Source organism: Papaver somniferum, chromosome 6 (assembly GCF_003573695.1).
Source record: "Papaver somniferum cultivar HN1 chromosome 6, ASM357369v1, whole genome shotgun sequence".
NCBI classification, from domain to species: domain Eukaryota; kingdom Viridiplantae; phylum Streptophyta; class Magnoliopsida; order Ranunculales; family Papaveraceae; genus Papaver; species Papaver somniferum.
The window spans coordinates 38,208,728-38,225,144 of record NC_039363.1 but is presented as its reverse complement, the minus strand read 5'-3'; the positions used below and the strand labels follow the sequence as shown (position 1 = coordinate 38,225,144).

At 37.6% G+C, this 16,417-nt stretch overlaps 2 protein-coding genes and 1 pseudogene across 4 annotated transcripts; all 3 read right to left on the bottom strand.

The window, feature by feature from the left end:
* Positions 1 to 1,068: 1,068 nt before the first annotated feature.
* LOC113285594 lies at positions 1,069 to 1,874 on the bottom strand. The gene has a single exon (XM_026534425.1). It carries the CDS (start codon positions 1,717 to 1,719, stop codon positions 1,261 to 1,263), a length of 459 nt encoding a protein of 152 aa, XP_026390210.1. The 5' UTR covers positions 1,720 to 1,874; the 3' UTR covers positions 1,069 to 1,260.
* A 731-nt stretch (positions 1,875 to 2,605) lies between these two features.
* LOC113287335 lies at positions 2,606 to 7,245 on the bottom strand (annotated as a pseudogene).
* A 1,092-nt stretch (positions 7,246 to 8,337) lies between these two features.
* Positions 8,338 to 13,996, bottom strand: LOC113287334 (KH domain-containing protein At4g18375-like). Of its 3 annotated transcripts, XR_003329964.1 has the most exons (9): positions 13,874 to 13,996; positions 13,103 to 13,753; positions 12,226 to 12,723; positions 11,696 to 11,941; positions 11,346 to 11,612; positions 10,640 to 10,695; positions 10,455 to 10,551; positions 9,645 to 9,741; positions 9,376 to 9,507 (listed from the first exon to the last, which is right to left on the bottom strand). XR_003329964.1 is itself a non-coding variant. In XM_026536054.1 (8 exons), exons 2-8 carry the CDS (start codon positions 13,724 to 13,726, stop codon positions 9,376 to 9,378), a joined length of 1,920 nt encoding a protein of 639 aa, XP_026391839.1. In that variant the 5' UTR covers positions 13,727 to 13,753; positions 13,874 to 13,996; the 3' UTR covers positions 8,338 to 9,375. The 3 variants fall into 3 exon arrangements, 2 of the variants coding, with proteins under 2 accessions (XP_026391839.1, XP_026391840.1); XM_026536054.1 differs by lacking the exon at positions 9,645 to 9,741 and having other exon boundaries at positions 8,338 to 9,507; XM_026536055.1 differs by lacking the exons at positions 9,376 to 9,507; positions 9,645 to 9,741 and adding an exon at positions 9,769 to 10,389.
* Positions 13,997 to 16,417: the final 2,421 nt, after the last annotated feature.

Here is a 16,417-nt window from a genome sequence, read left to right as displayed (position 1 = left end):
TTCTGTCTTTCTCTGCTGAAGTCTTGTACTTTGCTATTGAAACGCCTGATAGCTATCGGTGGGATGCGTACTCGGTGAATGGTGTCTTGAGAAATTAAGTTTAGAGAGGCACCAGTGTCTACAATAGCTCGGTTGAGGATGTTTCTCCCTACCCCGACTGTGATGAACAGAGGGCGTAAGTGCCCAACTTCGGCCATCCGGTCCTTTTCCGAAAATAATTTGTTTTGGAAAATGCTTCTCTATATATTCACGAGGGTCATCCCCAGCAAAGATGTTTAGGATATGCATGCAAGCCAACTCTTGTTGGTGTTCAGTGAACTTGATCTCTTGGAAAAAATTAGAAAACACTTCCCGACACTCCTCTCGCACAGCCCTATCTTCCGGGTCTTCTCTCTCCAGTTCTAATTGGAGACTTTACCCCAAGTTCCTTCTCAACACACATGGGATCTGAGCCTTCTTCTCTTCGTTGGTGTTCTAATAAAGCTACTTGATGAGATTTGACTAAATAGTTGACAAGCAGATTTGTCTTGGTCTCGGGTCCTCGAAGTCGAGGTGTTTCCGAGTTCATGTTTGCAAATTTTGGTATTGGTACCGAGGACTAGTCCCCAGTGAAGTCGCTAAATGTAAATACCCTTAAATTATCATAGGGTAACGAGGAGACTAATCCCAATACACAATACAATTATCTGGGGAACTCTGGTTTTTTCTGGAAGAGTTCCCTGCTATTTATAGGCTAAGCCTGATATGCCAGTACCGTACACACGTGTACCCTAATATCTTTCTTAATAAGTCTTCTATTATTAGCCGTAACATGTACTATTACAGCCGGGGATTATTTAGGCACTCATCAGTTATCTTTTTCGGGGCAATCCGTCTTTGGAGCAGCCTTCTTGTGTTGCACCCTCATCTATGATGATCTCGGTTTTTCTAGTGGTGGCTTCCTTTAATATCCGAAACCCCCATTCCTATCCTCGGCTCTTGGTCAAATTCATGTGTTTACACACATACATGATGTACGCATTCACATGTTAAAGAAACTACCGTAGGAGGTTTGTGTTTTCCTTCGTATAAAAAGTAATAAAAAATATTTAACTAGCATGTAACATTAATCCGAATATACAAGTTTTCCCGTTAGTATCTACATTTACACGAGAGATTTAAAAAGAACAAAGAAAAAAAGAAAAAAAAAAAAGGAAGGAAGAAGACATGAACATTAGCCGTTGGTCTGTCTATTCGATCGCAATTCGCAAGTATGAAAGTTCAAGCAATTGAAGATCTGCTGTTACTGCACCAAACACCACCAATTTGAAAAACCAAGTGACCTACAATCTGAAATATTTGCCAAAAACATGCTCTGATTGGGTTTGCTACGTAAATACGCCACAATGAAAAACATGCAGCTTTATTATGTATCTTCCTTCTTACCCTCCCAACCCAACTCTGATTTGGGCTTCCAAGTATCATCGCCGACTGAAGATACGCCGAAGCTGCCTGTTTAACCAATTGGTTCCTAATTGAAATATTGGATGAATCGAAATTTCCATCACTGTTGAGGCTCATTGGAGTCGATGGCGAATCTGGAATGATATCTTTCAAACTTGTATACCTGAGATCCCCGTCAATGTCTATGTCTCCTCCAATACTTCCTGAACACGAATTGTTTTGGATTTCAGACCCGCATGCATGTACGTTCTCCATGTTGTCTAGCTCTGTCTCCATTTTGACTGCTGGCCATGAAACTTGTAAGAAATTCTAGTTTTAAAAGAAAACTCTAGTTTGCTCTTCTTTGTTGTTCTTGATGAATATATTTGATTCCAAGGTTAAAAGAGTAGGGAATTGAAGCTAACGGGCAGACATACAACTACCATCGATGAAATTTTCTAACTCTATTTTTCCTTTTCCTGCTAATTAGAATTTAATTTTGGCTTTTCTAAATTTAAGTACTGATATTTCTTGAAAGGTAGTTATTAAATAACCGCACATATTATTAGGTAAAGCCGCACCCACATACCAAATTTGGGCACAAAATGGTTACCAACAAGCCGAATTGAAATGAAAAAACATGTTGATTTGGTTTAGTTTACAATTAGATTGCCAGTTAAATCCCTAATTGACTATTAAGACGGAACACTTCTTAAACAAATACAATGGCAAACTTGGATTCTTCCAACGTCACAAATGCTCTCTGGAAAGTATAGTCACACCGATCTTTTGCCAGTGCTACTTTGACAAAAGATCTGATTTTCATGAAACATTTTCATGAAACTTGCATTAGAGCAAGAGTTCCATCTTCCGCGCCATCTCAGTATTTGGAATTATGGATGGAAGTGCAAGTGTAGTGATGGAATAGTGAAAACGCTATTCTTAATAGCACTAAAAAAACGCTATTAAGAATAACGCTTTTTTCTCAGCCGTTAGATTTCAACAACTAAAAACGCTATTCTTAATAGCGTTTTTTTAGTGCTATTCTTATTGGCGTTTAGATGGATTCCACGGACCCTTCCCCCAAACCATGGAACCTTGCTTGGATTTTCTGTGGAAGACCCCAACTTGGAAGCCACTAGACTTGACATTCCATGATTTTTCCACACTTGAATAAGTTGGATTCCACCATAAGACTTGCTCTTATAGCAATGCAAATGCAAACATGAAAAACTTCAACCGAGTGCATACAAATGGAGGTAAGATTACACATTATGGAACCATTTTATTCCGTCTCTCTAACAAAGAAACACTAACCTACACTAATATGATCTTCAATGACCAATGGTTGAGGCAAGGGCTCAAGTATTGGACTAAGCTAATCTTATGGAGATACACAGAGCTTCCAAGCTATTAACTCGTGTCTCTAGTAAATATGGAGGAAAAACGTGCATAGGATTCTAAGAACTGTATCTAAAAATCACTGTGTATTTCGCCCACATCGGTCACAAACTTGAGAAACAGGTGACTGGTCTACTTCTGGCTTCTGCTTCTTCAGTTTTGGTAAGTCAATCTCTAGAACATTAGATAGTGCCTTAGAGGCTTCTTGGAGCTCCTCGGAACTGTAAAGGATTAAAATAAATATATTATGTATGTGATAAATTCATATATGTCCCGATGATTCAAAATAAGGTGACAACGGTACCCATGATGTTCTTCTCTTTTTCCTTCAAATAAAAAAAGTAGCTTTAAGAAAATGAAATAATAGCAGGAATTGAAAGATTACCTTATGCAGAGAGGAGGAGCTAAACGAATTATTGTATTGTGTGTTGGCTTAGAAAGAATTCCTCTTCTTTAAGCTGAAGACAGATATCATAAGCAGTGGCAGGGAGCAATGAGTTGCTATTAAGCTCCACTGCGTTCAGCAAACCTTTTCCTCGTACTTCCATTATTATTTCGGGGAATTTCTCCTGTACTTTCTTTAGTTGTTGCCTAAATTCCTCTCCCATCTTAGCAGCCCTGCGCAAATACGCAGAGTCAACTACAACACTGTTTTAATACTTCTGAGAATTTCTAGAAGTAAGTGTGTATAAATTGAAGGTTTTCTCGCACAGAGGTAAATTTAATGTTACATTATACAACAGTTTCTAGCTAATTATATATTCAACTTTCTTCCTCTATTTGTCTTATAGAAGTTCAATGGAATTAAGATCTTGTACCTCTCAGTAAGTCCCTCATCACTGATAACATCTAGTGAGGCAATAGCAACTGCACTCGCCAAAGGATTGCCCCCGAATGTGCTGAAAAATTTAAATCAGAAGCAAAACATCAAATTTATGCAAACAAAAGTGCAATTTTCCTTTACGATGAGGTAGTGCTACAATTTTTATTCAGAATATAAATAGTTTTCTGCTACCTTCCATGTTCCCCTGGCTTAATACATAGCACTACATCCTTGTCTGCGAGAACCGCACTTACCGGCACCGCTCCAGCACCTAGCCCTTTGCCTAGTATCTGAAGACAAGTACAAAAAAATGTTAATAGAGTTAAAACCATAGATCGCTTGGCACATTAGTACACCAGCATAATAGTCATAAGTATAAGCCAGATGCTTCAGGAGAACTGCTTTTTGTTTTCAGAAGTTGAGAAAAGTTTCTCCATATAGTATTGATCATAATGTCCTACCTAAATCTCAAATTTCATTTGTGAACTAAAATGCTTTATCCATTTCTTATACTATTCGCCTATTCCCTCTCCTCTCACAGTAGGTACCTATTTCTCCATCCAACTCTTGGAGATAATCCATTTCTTCTAAGAGATTTGATTACCTAATTGTCTTACAAGACGTACAGGAGGGAAAAAATTTATGAAAGAATTAAACTATCTATAGAAAAGTGACAAGATGGTCCCACGAGAAAATAATCCTACAAATAGCTAAGCATCCCCTAGATCCGATCCAATCGAACATTTACAATCATCATGTATGTCTGTCCCGAAAATTAAACAAGTAAAACCTATTTTATTGAATCTGGAATCATCCAAGAAACAGGATACAACATAACCACATTAAAACTTTTCTAATCGAAGCCAGCTTAATCTAACAAGGTAGACATGTTTGTACTTTCAACGCTTATAAAGATGAAGAATATGATCAAACAAAGAAGGAAATATTACCACAACATCTGGCCTAATATCTTCCCATTCACATGCCAGTAGTTTTCCTGTTCGACCTATACCGGTTTGTATTTCATCAGCGATCATTAGAACATTGTACTTTGAGCATAGGGCTCGGACAGTCTTTAGATAACCATCTGGTGGAATTATAACCTGGATATAAACACAAGGATGCATTTTAGTATATACGTTCTCCGAGGTATTTTCAACATGAAAAACAGGACCGGGCAAGCAATTCTTCCTGCATTAATATGATTTATTTTGATGATATGGATAATACATAAAACTGAGATTCAAGACACTGAAACTTTGTTCAGCTTAGAAAAAAGGTATTCCAAATTTCTGACTTGCACTCTGTTTGACTAAGATTCTGATCCCAACAACTAGTGAACAAGAGTGTTTTACCAATCAAAAAATAAAATAAAATTGAATAATGAATTACAAGACTACTTTAAGTTCCTGGCTAACATACCCCAGCCTCTCCTTGAATAGGTTCAAATAAAAATCCAGCTATCCGATCACCGTTTTCTGCAGGCCCAAAATGAAGCACGTAAACGCATTGTTCAGAATTTAAATACCATAGAACAATTGTGTAGCCAAGGGACTTCTTATACACAAACTTCTGAACTAAGTATTTATGGTCCACCAACATGGAGCGCAGACTTTACGTAAAAGATAAACAAGCAATCAACACGACGGAGCACACTTCCTACTCTCATACCTTGAAAAATCTTTTCAAGTGCATTTGCATCACCAAAATCAACTTTAAGATGGCCAGGCAATAGTGGCCCAAAACCACGAGTTGCATCATTGTCACAGCTCATAGATATCACAGCCATGGTACGACCATGAAAACAGCCACAACACGAGACAATAATAGCCTGCACATTTGTTGGATTAAAATAGGACAATTGATTTCTAATTCATCTAGATAACGCAATTTCAAATCTATAAAGCCAGTAAAGCAACTAAAAAGGTGACCAAATATCTGTCAAGTATGACTCATTATCTATCAGGCCCGAATCGAGCGACTACCTGTAAGTATAGATCAAACCAGCGATCTCAAACTTGCACCTATATAACATTTGTTAGAAATCACTAGACTTTTTAAGCTAACAAAAAGCACTAATACATGTAAATTGCTGCAACTGAAAGCCTGACATGGTCATGGTCCCCTTTGAAATTCTCCCATCTAAAAGACAATCTCCCAGTTGAAACAAAGATGTTCTTCTGTCAATCATATATTCTTAATGGATGATTCTTACCTCATCCTTTGGAATGTTTTTCTTCTCATAACCCCATTTTCTCGCCAATTTCAACGCTGTTTCTACACCTTCAGCCCAGTATTCATGGGTAAAACCATCTCATAGCCGAACAAATTTGTTAGACTCTCAGCAAGTACTGGGAATTTATCATTATAAAACGCTCTGGAACTTAGAGTGAGCTTTCCTGCTTGCTCAACTAATGCCTTCATGACCTTGGGATGGCAATGACCCTGTTACAGCTAAACTTGTAAAACAGATGCACAATTGCAGGCTTAAATGTTCCATTACAGTTGAATCTGAATGATTGAACTATTTACCTGATTAACTGCAGAATAGGCAGAAAGGAAATCAAGATATCTGTTGCCTTCGGGATCCCATATACATGAACCCCTTCCATGTGAAAATACCACCGGAATTGGGTGATAACTGCGAATTACATGTCCAAGTGATTAAAGTTAATCATAAACCACCGAGGAAAGACAATATAATTGCTACAAAAAAGAAACTACTTATTCGAACAGGAGTAAACGTAAAAATGGAGCATACATCTCTAAATGTTAAAATAGGGTGGAACTCTTTGGCGCTTGTCATGACAGATGAAATTGTAATGAAGCTATCCATGGCACCAAACAGAAATTGTTAACGTAAGCAATTAAGTCGTGGATGAACGTTGCATGCATCATGTGTTGGAAAGACCTCAATTTGATTCAACATAACAGCAATAAAAAAATTAAAAAAACATTCTCTGCATAGCTCCATATTTCTTGTGATCATAAATGGAACTCGGAAGTGTAAGTGTGAGAAAGTTTATCAATAGATAGAAACAGCTATAACCGCCTAGATGGTGTACCGGAAAAAAGGTTGAGACGACAAAGCATAGAAGAGAAGAGAGACCCATATTCTGTTTTAGTTCGGCAAACCTATTGATCTAATAATTGGAAATTATTGTAGCAACAAAATTAGATATAAGAAACCCGAACAATATAAAGATGGAAACTGATACTATTAATTAGTATGATAAAACATGAGAGAGATATTATTTAAGACTCACTTGTGAGCAATATATTGATATTCCAGGTTGATGAGATGTTGAGAAGAAGATGGGTTTCCTTGAGGTAGAGCACTAAAGCTCCTTCTACCTGTGCTAATACTTCTCAATACATATTGCAAAGATTTCTTGGTTGCTGCCATCGAAATGAAAAATCCACTTACAACCTCTCTTAAGTGTTGTACATCAACTAAGATTTCGTATTTACATAGACAAACAGTTTGGCAATTAAAAGGTTTTTCAGGTTCGGTTGTCAGGGGAGTTTTGGATTTTTAGCTTACCAAGGTGCATCGGCATCCATCCATGAAATGAATTGTGATTCCCACAAATCCCAACTCTTTAGTTTAACTACTAAGCACAATTATTGATGACAACAAACTTTTCAAATTCCAAAATTACCCATCTCTTTCTTTATTGTTGATGAGCATCGATGCTGGGGGACGTCGTAAGGGGTTATCCGGGTAATTTCACATCCTCAGAACGCTAAATACACACTCGCCGACTCGCGTCCAACTCCAACATGGAAGGATAAGTAGATAACTATTTACTTTTCTTACCTCGTAAGCATCAACTCCAAATATAGTTTTGGGAAACGTGACACTGTCACTCATCAGATTTTCAGGTGGCCCGTTAGTTACGTCATTGCCGTTGGACTCGGATCCAATGAAGCCTTTTAAGTCCCACTCCTAGTTCCGTGCCCCGTATTGCTAACTAGGGTCCCACTTGGAAACTACCTTGCTCTATACCCGAAAGAAAAGATGAATTTATTTTTGGGGAAAATAGTGGATACATATGCTCAATTCTCTTATAATTTAGAGAAAACGTCACCTTCCCAATAGCTATCAGCAGCAAAACAAATTCAGAAAATGGGTTGTCCGATATGTTGGATTTAGATCACATGATGGTAACAAAATTTCATTCTGCGAAGTGCTAACTAACAAGGAGATCTCCTTGGACACGACGGGAATTCATTACAAAATACACATTGTAAACAACTCAAAAAGATTAGACAGTTAAATGAGTAAGACCGGAAACTTGACTACCATTTGTGGCCAAATAACAGGTACTAACAGATATTTCTACACCATTTTACCCACTTTTACCTCCCATAATGGACGGCCTTAACTTTATCTACAACAACACCACTCCCTAATCCGTTTTTATAATTTACTGGACATTTGTCTTCATATCTGGATTCTAGAAGCATACATTTGGTGCAGAAGCCATTTAAAAAAAAAATAGATATATACATATCATAGACAAACTTGAAGCAAGATTCCAAAGAAAACGTTCCAACAAGACAAAATTTATATTCATTTACATTAAGGTATTAGCAAGACTTCTGCACAGTAACGCATAAAAATCTTTATGAGTCTGTTAAGGTAAAAAAATATAACAATGATGACCTATAATCAAATGCATAAGAAGCAAAAATGATCTGATCTGGCTCATTGACCTAACCATAAAATAAATAGAATGGATTAGCTGCTTCTTGAGTACACTAAGTAACAGAGTTAGATTTTGGTTAATCATGTAGGACAAAGACAAGCTTTGAAGCAAACCTAGAAGTGCATATATCAAGCACAAATACACAGACGAACACATCAAAAATGCAGTATTCGAAAGGTTCTTTAACTGAAACACAGAAGCTGTACAATGGACTATACAATTGAAAAGGCTAAGAATTAATGATTCGCAGGAAATTGGCTAAGCCCAAATCGAGATATCCTGCTCAATGAAGAGACATCAAACATCATATAGATAAGAAAAAACTCTATAATCAGCAGATTTCAACATCCAGTTTTTTTGTGATTGGTTCCCCTCAAACTGAAATGGGATCTACAAGAGGGAGCCAGGATAGCACATAGAGTTTTGAAGCCAGATTCCAACTTTGTGTCATTCTAGATTCAGCAAGTTACCCTATTTTCTTAAGTTGGGCTACAGGTGAAGGAATCAGAATAACAAAAAAAGAGAGATAATCACCATACAATGTTGATAGAGAAGAAACAATACTCACCAAAAGCCAAGGATTAGTTAGAGTGACGAGAAAAATAAACATATATCTGTGAGTACCCGTTTTTGAATCAAATCGAGGTTATTCAGGTGATTGCATATTTTTAGGCACTAAACAACTGGAACCAAGATGTACGGCAAGATAAAGCACCAATACAGGGAAGAAAGATCCTAAATAAAGTTCTAAGATGCTGGTGACGAAGAACAGAATTAGCAACGCAGAAACTACTACTAGATTCCAAAAGGTAAGCCGGCTGAATCTTCAAAGACAATCGCCACTCAGCTTGTGCGGAGGATGAAAGAATGGAAGCTCCTACTGAAGGAAGCCTAGGACACAAATTTCACATGGAGCAATCTAAAAGGAATTACGAAGAGGAAAGCTCGAGAGTTGAGAGCTCCAAAATTAACACTACAGATCACCTTCGTATAATAAGGAGGAAGCATTAATAAACCTCAGGTAGCCATTATGAATGCTTGAATTAAGTTCTCTGCTGAACGCTTCTCTTCTGGTGTGCCAGAGATCTGAGCCACACGATCCCCTCGCGAGGATTTGGAATCCAGAACCTCTATGAATGCTCCAGAAATCTGACTCAAAAACAAAAATGTATCACGAAAGAAATCAGAACTGGATGAGATGCCAACGGTGCAAGGTCATGGAGAAAGGGGTCGAAGAATATAACGAACACGGGAACAATGGTATTAAAGAGAGGCCAAAGACAAACCTAGGAGGCCAAGAGGGCTAATTAGCATGATGAATATGTAATGGAACGGAGATTTGACTCAGATAACAGAAACCAGTTCTCACTAGTCCACTTAATCCTACGAAACAGGATATACAAATAAAAACGGAACTGGCAAAAATCAGCATGTTAGAGTGACTACGTGTCCATAACCAGGAAACTGAGATAATGAGAAAAAACACACTTGTGTATACTTCAAAATCAATTATATGTATTGAGGGGTGTCTTAGTTGGACTTGTAAGGCATATACAGAAGGGCTTTGCCATTGAGTTGTGAAAAAATAGACTGAGTTCAGGGAGCAGATATGGGAAGCTTACAAGGGTGAAGTGGATTCAGCTTAGAGTGCAGGTAAGGAGAGCTTACTGTGAAGCCACCTCTGCAATAGGTTCGGATCAAGGAGTAAGCAGTACTCAACTTAACCAAACTTAGTGTTGCGACTTCATGTGTTAAAACAAGGCTCGCTTGCGTAAGATAACCTCTACCGACCCAAGTTGTGTAGGAACTGGGAAGATGCAAGTGAGAGAAATTGCCTTATCTGGAGTAATTTTATGTATTATGCACTGGGCCTTTAAAATCGAAGGCGATGAAGGGAGTAGAATATTTCAACACGTTTAGAAGTGCAATTATTGGTGTCAAAGCAAAATACAACCTAGGTTTAGCACCGCTCTCAATAAAATTATAGGATTCGCATCATCCAATATTTTTCCCGTGAGTGTAATGTGCAGCCTGAAAACACGCAAAAAGTAAATACGCACAAGAAAATAATAACAGATCCTCAAAGGAGAACTTACCCTCATAATGTTCGCTAAGTTTGCCCCACGTCTGCCCATCACTTTACCGACCGCATCTGAAGGGATCAATATTTCCAGAGCTGAACGTTGCGCCAATCTACACACAGACATAATAAAGATGAAGCACACATGAAATAACAGCAACAGAAACATTATACTGTGGAACCCAAGTATGTAAGACAAACCCCGAAAATGGCTTAGCTGAATATGAAGAAAAAGATCCGTAGGCACTCTCTCCAACCTTCAAAAAAAGCAAACACAACCGTTATATAAAAAAAATAAAAAATGTACGAAACGCCAGTATAACTGTATCGACCCTTCAGCACTCGCTGAGTTGTTTTTTTCCCTTCTTTCTGAGGATACATTTTTCTTTAATCCCTATGCTACTATGCGTTATATCGAGAGGCTTGTCCAACAGGATTGAATAAGAATATTAAGAAAAAAATATGAACGATATGACAAGAGCACTGATGTGTTGTCTTCTTTTATAAATAGACAGAAGAGGGATGTAAAAAACAGAGCACTCCAGGCCAGCTAGATCCGCTAACTCAAAAAGATAAGCATCATCATCTATCGAAAATATTAACAAAAATACAAACATGAAGTCTTTGAGAGCAATGAAACAATCAGATATGATGCCCTACAAAAATAGTAAAATACCAACTCGTCCTAGAGAACTAGCAAACCTAAATATGAAGTCTGAACTGGAAACAGCAGATCCGTAGTAGTGTGCATAGTGAAAATATAGTTGCCACAAATACAGTGGCAACAATTCCATAGGCACATTACACTTCATCGAAGATTAGAGACTCCTCCATGATAAGAGCACAGAATCATAGATGAACTTAAGATGAACAAAACATGTTGACTAGAGAGGAGCATTAAGCATACCGGTAAGGATCCATACGCAAAGAGGTTATTGCTGGAGGACAGCATGCCTAGGCCACTTCCATTTTCTACCCTCTGGTCAAAACCCAATGAAGAAACTTGGGAAACACTTGGTAAGACTGAAGGTAACGACAAACCGCCACTGCCTCGGTATATAGAATCAGCAGTAGGAAGGTTTCGACTGCCTTCTTTATCCTTTAAGGCATCGTCCCGCAGCCTCAAAACGATTTGCACAAGTGCATCTCTCACATTAGCGACCTCTCCAGCAACCTAAATATGCAAAAAGGCATAGATAAGTTAAGCAACTATATAAGTAAAAAAAAAACTCGAGCAACCACACACAAAGCACAAACCTCAACAAGTTCATCCCTGCTGTCGGCACACTTGGGCTTCTCACTTTTTGAGATGCGGATGTCAGCTTTAGTTCTCTTACGTATTTCATTGATGATCGAACCACTTTTGCCAATAATGCATCCAATAACCTTAGATGGAACTAGCAGGCGAATGCTTATATCACTATCACTATTATCAATGTCATTTATCTTTCCTTGCAGAGTTAAAACAGCTTCAACTGCCATGGACTTAAGATCCTCTGGGGACTGCCAATAAGAATTAAGGAAAAAAATAAATAGAATGAGTGGAAAAGAAAAGAAAAAAAAATCATAAGCGATAACTGTCTGTGCCTATATCTTAACAAGTTTCTCGGGAATCTAATTTGCTCGGCCAAACATTCAGATAGTTAGAAATTAGGATGGCATGATATCGTACCATTGAATTGAACCAGAATAGCCAATTAAATGATGTAATCACAACAAAGCTGCCACGTTCAAATTAACAGAAAAGACAGTAAAAATGAGAGGTTAGGTGGAGAGAAGAGGCTGACCTCTGTCGAAAGAATAGTAATAAGGCACTCTTCACGAACCTCCTTTGCATCATTTACCTCGATATTAGCACCTGTTTCCTGCCTGGCACTTTTAATTGTACTCCCTCCCCTGCCAATAACACGGCCAATTTTGTCACGCGGGCACAGCAATCTTATTTTTAATTCCTCAGTTCGTGATGAACCACCATAGCTAGATACTACAGGAAGTCCGGGTGAATAAGCTGGCCAGCTACTTCCAGTGTCTGTGAATCCATGAAGCTCGGGCAAATGCTGTGAAGCACCAAGGAAAGAGGAAACAGATCTAGGAGGAACGAGAGAGTCTGCAGTCTGGTAAAATCCACCACCAGGATAAATAGATAACTCTGATGGAATGATTATACTTGGGGTAACTTCAGGTACCGTAACCTCGAGGGGGACTACTTCTTTTGCAGAGAACTTGTACATGATCGCAGAAACCGCAAACAGGGCCCTCTTCACCGCTTCAGGATCACCTGTGATCTACACACACAGTAATGAAAAGAAGGCTCGTGTGTGAGTAATCCGCAAGGTACCCAAAATATAAATTTCATTCATCTTGATATTTTCCATCATTACCTAGAGAATTCAAATCTCTAAATATGTGATTATATAGTCAGCTTCGTTTAATACTGGGATACCACTAAGAAGTCCTACATGTCAACTAGATGGTAAGCTATCCCTTATAGTAACACGAGACCATATCAGCAGCAAAAGAAACGATAATATTCAGAACCGATTATCCGACATCTAATACCTAGTGAAGAGTGATGGGCAAAATTCATAGACTGGTACCAATTTAAAGTTTGCAATCCCCAATAATTGGTAAAAAGTTAAAGATGAGCAAGGAGAATCTACATACCAAAACAAAGTTGTCAAACTCCATTGCACATGAATGAGTAGGATCCGAAGTATCCTTGGGTGAAACTTTGATGTATGCCCCTGTCTTACTTCTCAATTTATTGATTGTTGCACCAGATTTTCCAATGATATTAGCAGCTTGACTAGTTGGAACAAGAATGTGAGCCTGTTCTTTATCTCTTCCTTTATTATCAACACCTCTAACAGTAGCCAAAGCATGTGCAATGGCACCATGAACTCTTAAAAGGGCATCTTGTGCAGCACAAAGAGGTTCCATGTCTTCATCATCATCATCAACCTCAACATCATCCTTATCCCTAACATAGCAATATATAGTTAACACCCTTTCTTTAGCACCAGGAAATGGGTCTACAACCTTGATTTTTGACCTAGTGTCTTCTCTAATTGTGTTAATAACTTTACCACTTTTACCAATAACACTTCCTATAACATTATCGGGGCATAGTATCCGATATACAATCAACTCATCATCCCTTTTATCTTCTCTCCGTCTCTTCTGATACCTGTCATCCACATCTTGATCCCTCCGGTTTTGGCATCTTCCATCTCGATCATAATCCCTATTATCCCTCTGGAAACTAGACCGTTTACCAGTCTCACCCATCCCTGTCCAGTCACAGATTCAAGAAAACTGCAAAACAAATAATTTAATTTAACAACAACAAAATACAATTACTTCCATAAAAGTTAGAAACAATCTTGAACAGCAAAAATATCGAGTAGGAATGAATAAAGAAAACCATATAAGTACCTGGAAGAGAGAGGAAGAAGAAAAGATCGACACCCACGCGATTGGGAAAAAAACTAACCCTAGAGAAATACCTCAGCACTTGAGCAGTAGTAGCCCACGAACAGAACTCGATATTGTATTGGGTTTCCGCTGTATCAAGTCAAGTCGGTCTAGACTCTAGATGCCAAAACAACCTGTTGTGAGGCATACTGGATTTTTTTGAGGCATACTAAATAATACCAAAATAGGATCACCAAATAAAAAACAACATCACCCCTTATATATCCTTTTTGATAATGGCATAACTACCCTTACATAATTAGTGTTAATTATTATTAGATTTGATTAATTAGGAATTTTAAGGTTTGATTAAAAATTAAATTATTAGTGTTAAATTAGTAGAGAAATCAAATTTATGTGAGAGAGTTGGAATTTTTGAGAGGAAGAAGAAGAAATGAAAAAAAACTTGGGTTTTGAGATTTTAGTGATTAGAGGAAGGGCTATGGAGTGAATGTTTTTAACACTCATTCACTGCCCAAATGAGTGAGACACTAGCTGAAAGAGGGAGTCGTTGACCGTGGGGAAGAAAAATTATACACTAAACGGCTGAAGATCAGCCGTTTGACAAAAAAAATTATTATTAAAAAATACCAGGAAGGCAGAACTTCAGCCGCCTGGATGAAAACCCCATAAACCGCGCCAAACCCTTCTTCTTCTTCCCTGTTCATCTTCCCTCACTTTTTCCAGTTAACCCCCATCTTCACTAAAATCCATTTCACCAAGAGAAAAAAACAGTTAATAAACTATGATCTTCATAACAACTTGATAGGCATCTCAAAGGTGAATCAATTACACCCAAAATTGAGGTTTTTCATTATCTTTTTTTCAGATTTAAAAATATTTCCCTATTATTTTATTTTTTTTGAAGGTTTTGATTATTGACAAGCGGCTGATCTTATGCCTCCTGTGATTAAAAATATAGCAAACGGCTAATGTTCAGCCGTTTTTCATTCTTTTTTGTTGAAGAGGCTAAAGTTCAGCCGTTTCTGATGTTCAAGCGGCACATTTTCAGCCGTTTTGCTTTGGCGGATGAAGATTAGCCATCCAGAGAAGACTTTTCATCTCTCACTTGTCTCAGTGACTGTATGAATGATTGTGGGGAAATGAGGGCCCAATGAGTGCCCATAGCAGCATCAAACTAGACCAAAATGAGTGAGGCTCATTCATATTGAATGAGGTTCCTCACCCCATAGCCCTTGCTCTTATAAGTGACCAAAATATGTGATTCAAATCAGAGGTAGACTTCTATAGGAGGTTTAATGTCCTTTTTATAAGTTGAATCTAACAAAAAATTGAAATTTTTAAAATCCGGATCTACTGACCAGATTAACAGTTCGGATGACAAGTTATCAGCCGAACTTTACTCTGTAACTCACGAATTTAGGTTCGGCTGATTCGAACAAAATCATTGTTAGCCGAACCCAGGTGTATTTTCAAAAAACATAGGTTCGGCTGACAAGTTATAAGCCGAACTTCACTCTATAACTGACGAATTTAGGTTCGGTTGATTCGAAAAAAATCTAGCAAAATCGCATTATCCGAACATAGTGTTTCTCTAAATCATATACTAGGTTTGGCTCAAAATTGATATTCCAAGATCAACCGAACTGATCTTCTGAAAACCCTAATTTCGTCTTTGAAATCATATTTTATCGATCAAACAAAATAAAATCAATCAAAAACAAGATGGGTTTGTTACAAATGCATTCTAAAATACATCTAAGACCAATTGAGATTTGGATTTCGCACTCCAACATCGCTCACTTCGATTTGTGTTTCTTTTGATTGATTGATTGATTGATTGAATTGGAGTCCAAGATGTTTACGTTTAAAAGTTATTTTGATTTTTGATTTTGGGTTTTTGAGGATAAGGGCTTTCTAGTAATTATATTGTTTAAGGATATATTGGTAATTGCACTACCTTTAGACACCCATTATAAAACCACCCTAGATGTGGTAATGAATAAGTATGCCTCAAAACAGGTTTCTAAAGAACCCTTTTTTTGTGGTAATTGAACTATTGTCCCTCCTTCTGATGGTCCTTCACAAATATCCCTAGAAAACTTTACAAATATTCATGATGGTATAATTGTAAATTTTTTCAAAAAAATAATTATTATACTACCTTATTTAACCTTCGTCTCTTTCTTTCATTCTTCTTCGTTTCTATACAGAAACTTCATTTTTCTTCTTTATCGCCGCTACCACAAACCAGCACCACCAGCTCCGCCGCATCGGCCACTACTATCAACAGATTGATCACTAATTTTGTTTCGATTTCAACTGATCTCAACTAGTTATTAATTGTTCTTCATCATCTTAGGTTAGGGATTGATTTCGAAACCAGATGCAGAGATCGATTTGATTTTTAGGGTTTCGATTTTTGAATTTCGAGTTGAAGAATCAAAGATATCTTTGCATGTTTGATTCATTGAAGCCAAATATCGATTCAATATTATGATTTAACTTGATTTTTTTTGTTTTATTTCAATTTAATTGAGATCG

Coding starts and splice junctions, on each gene's coding strand:
- LOC113285594 (XM_026534425.1), bottom strand. CDS start 1,719: ATGGAGACAGAGCTAGACAACATGGAGAACGTACATGCATGCGGGTCT.
- LOC113287334 (XM_026536054.1), bottom strand. CDS start 13,726: ATGGGTGAGACTGGTAAACGGTCTAGTTTCCAGAGGGATAATAGGGAT. Junction 11,942..12,225: donor TTACTATTCTTTCGACAGAG/GTCAGCCTCTTC, acceptor TCTTATTGGCAG/TCCCCAGAGGATCTTAAGTC. Junction 11,613..11,695: donor GCAGGGATGAACTTGTTGAG/GTTTGTGCTTTG, acceptor TTGCATATTTAG/GTTGCTGGAGAGGTCGCTAA.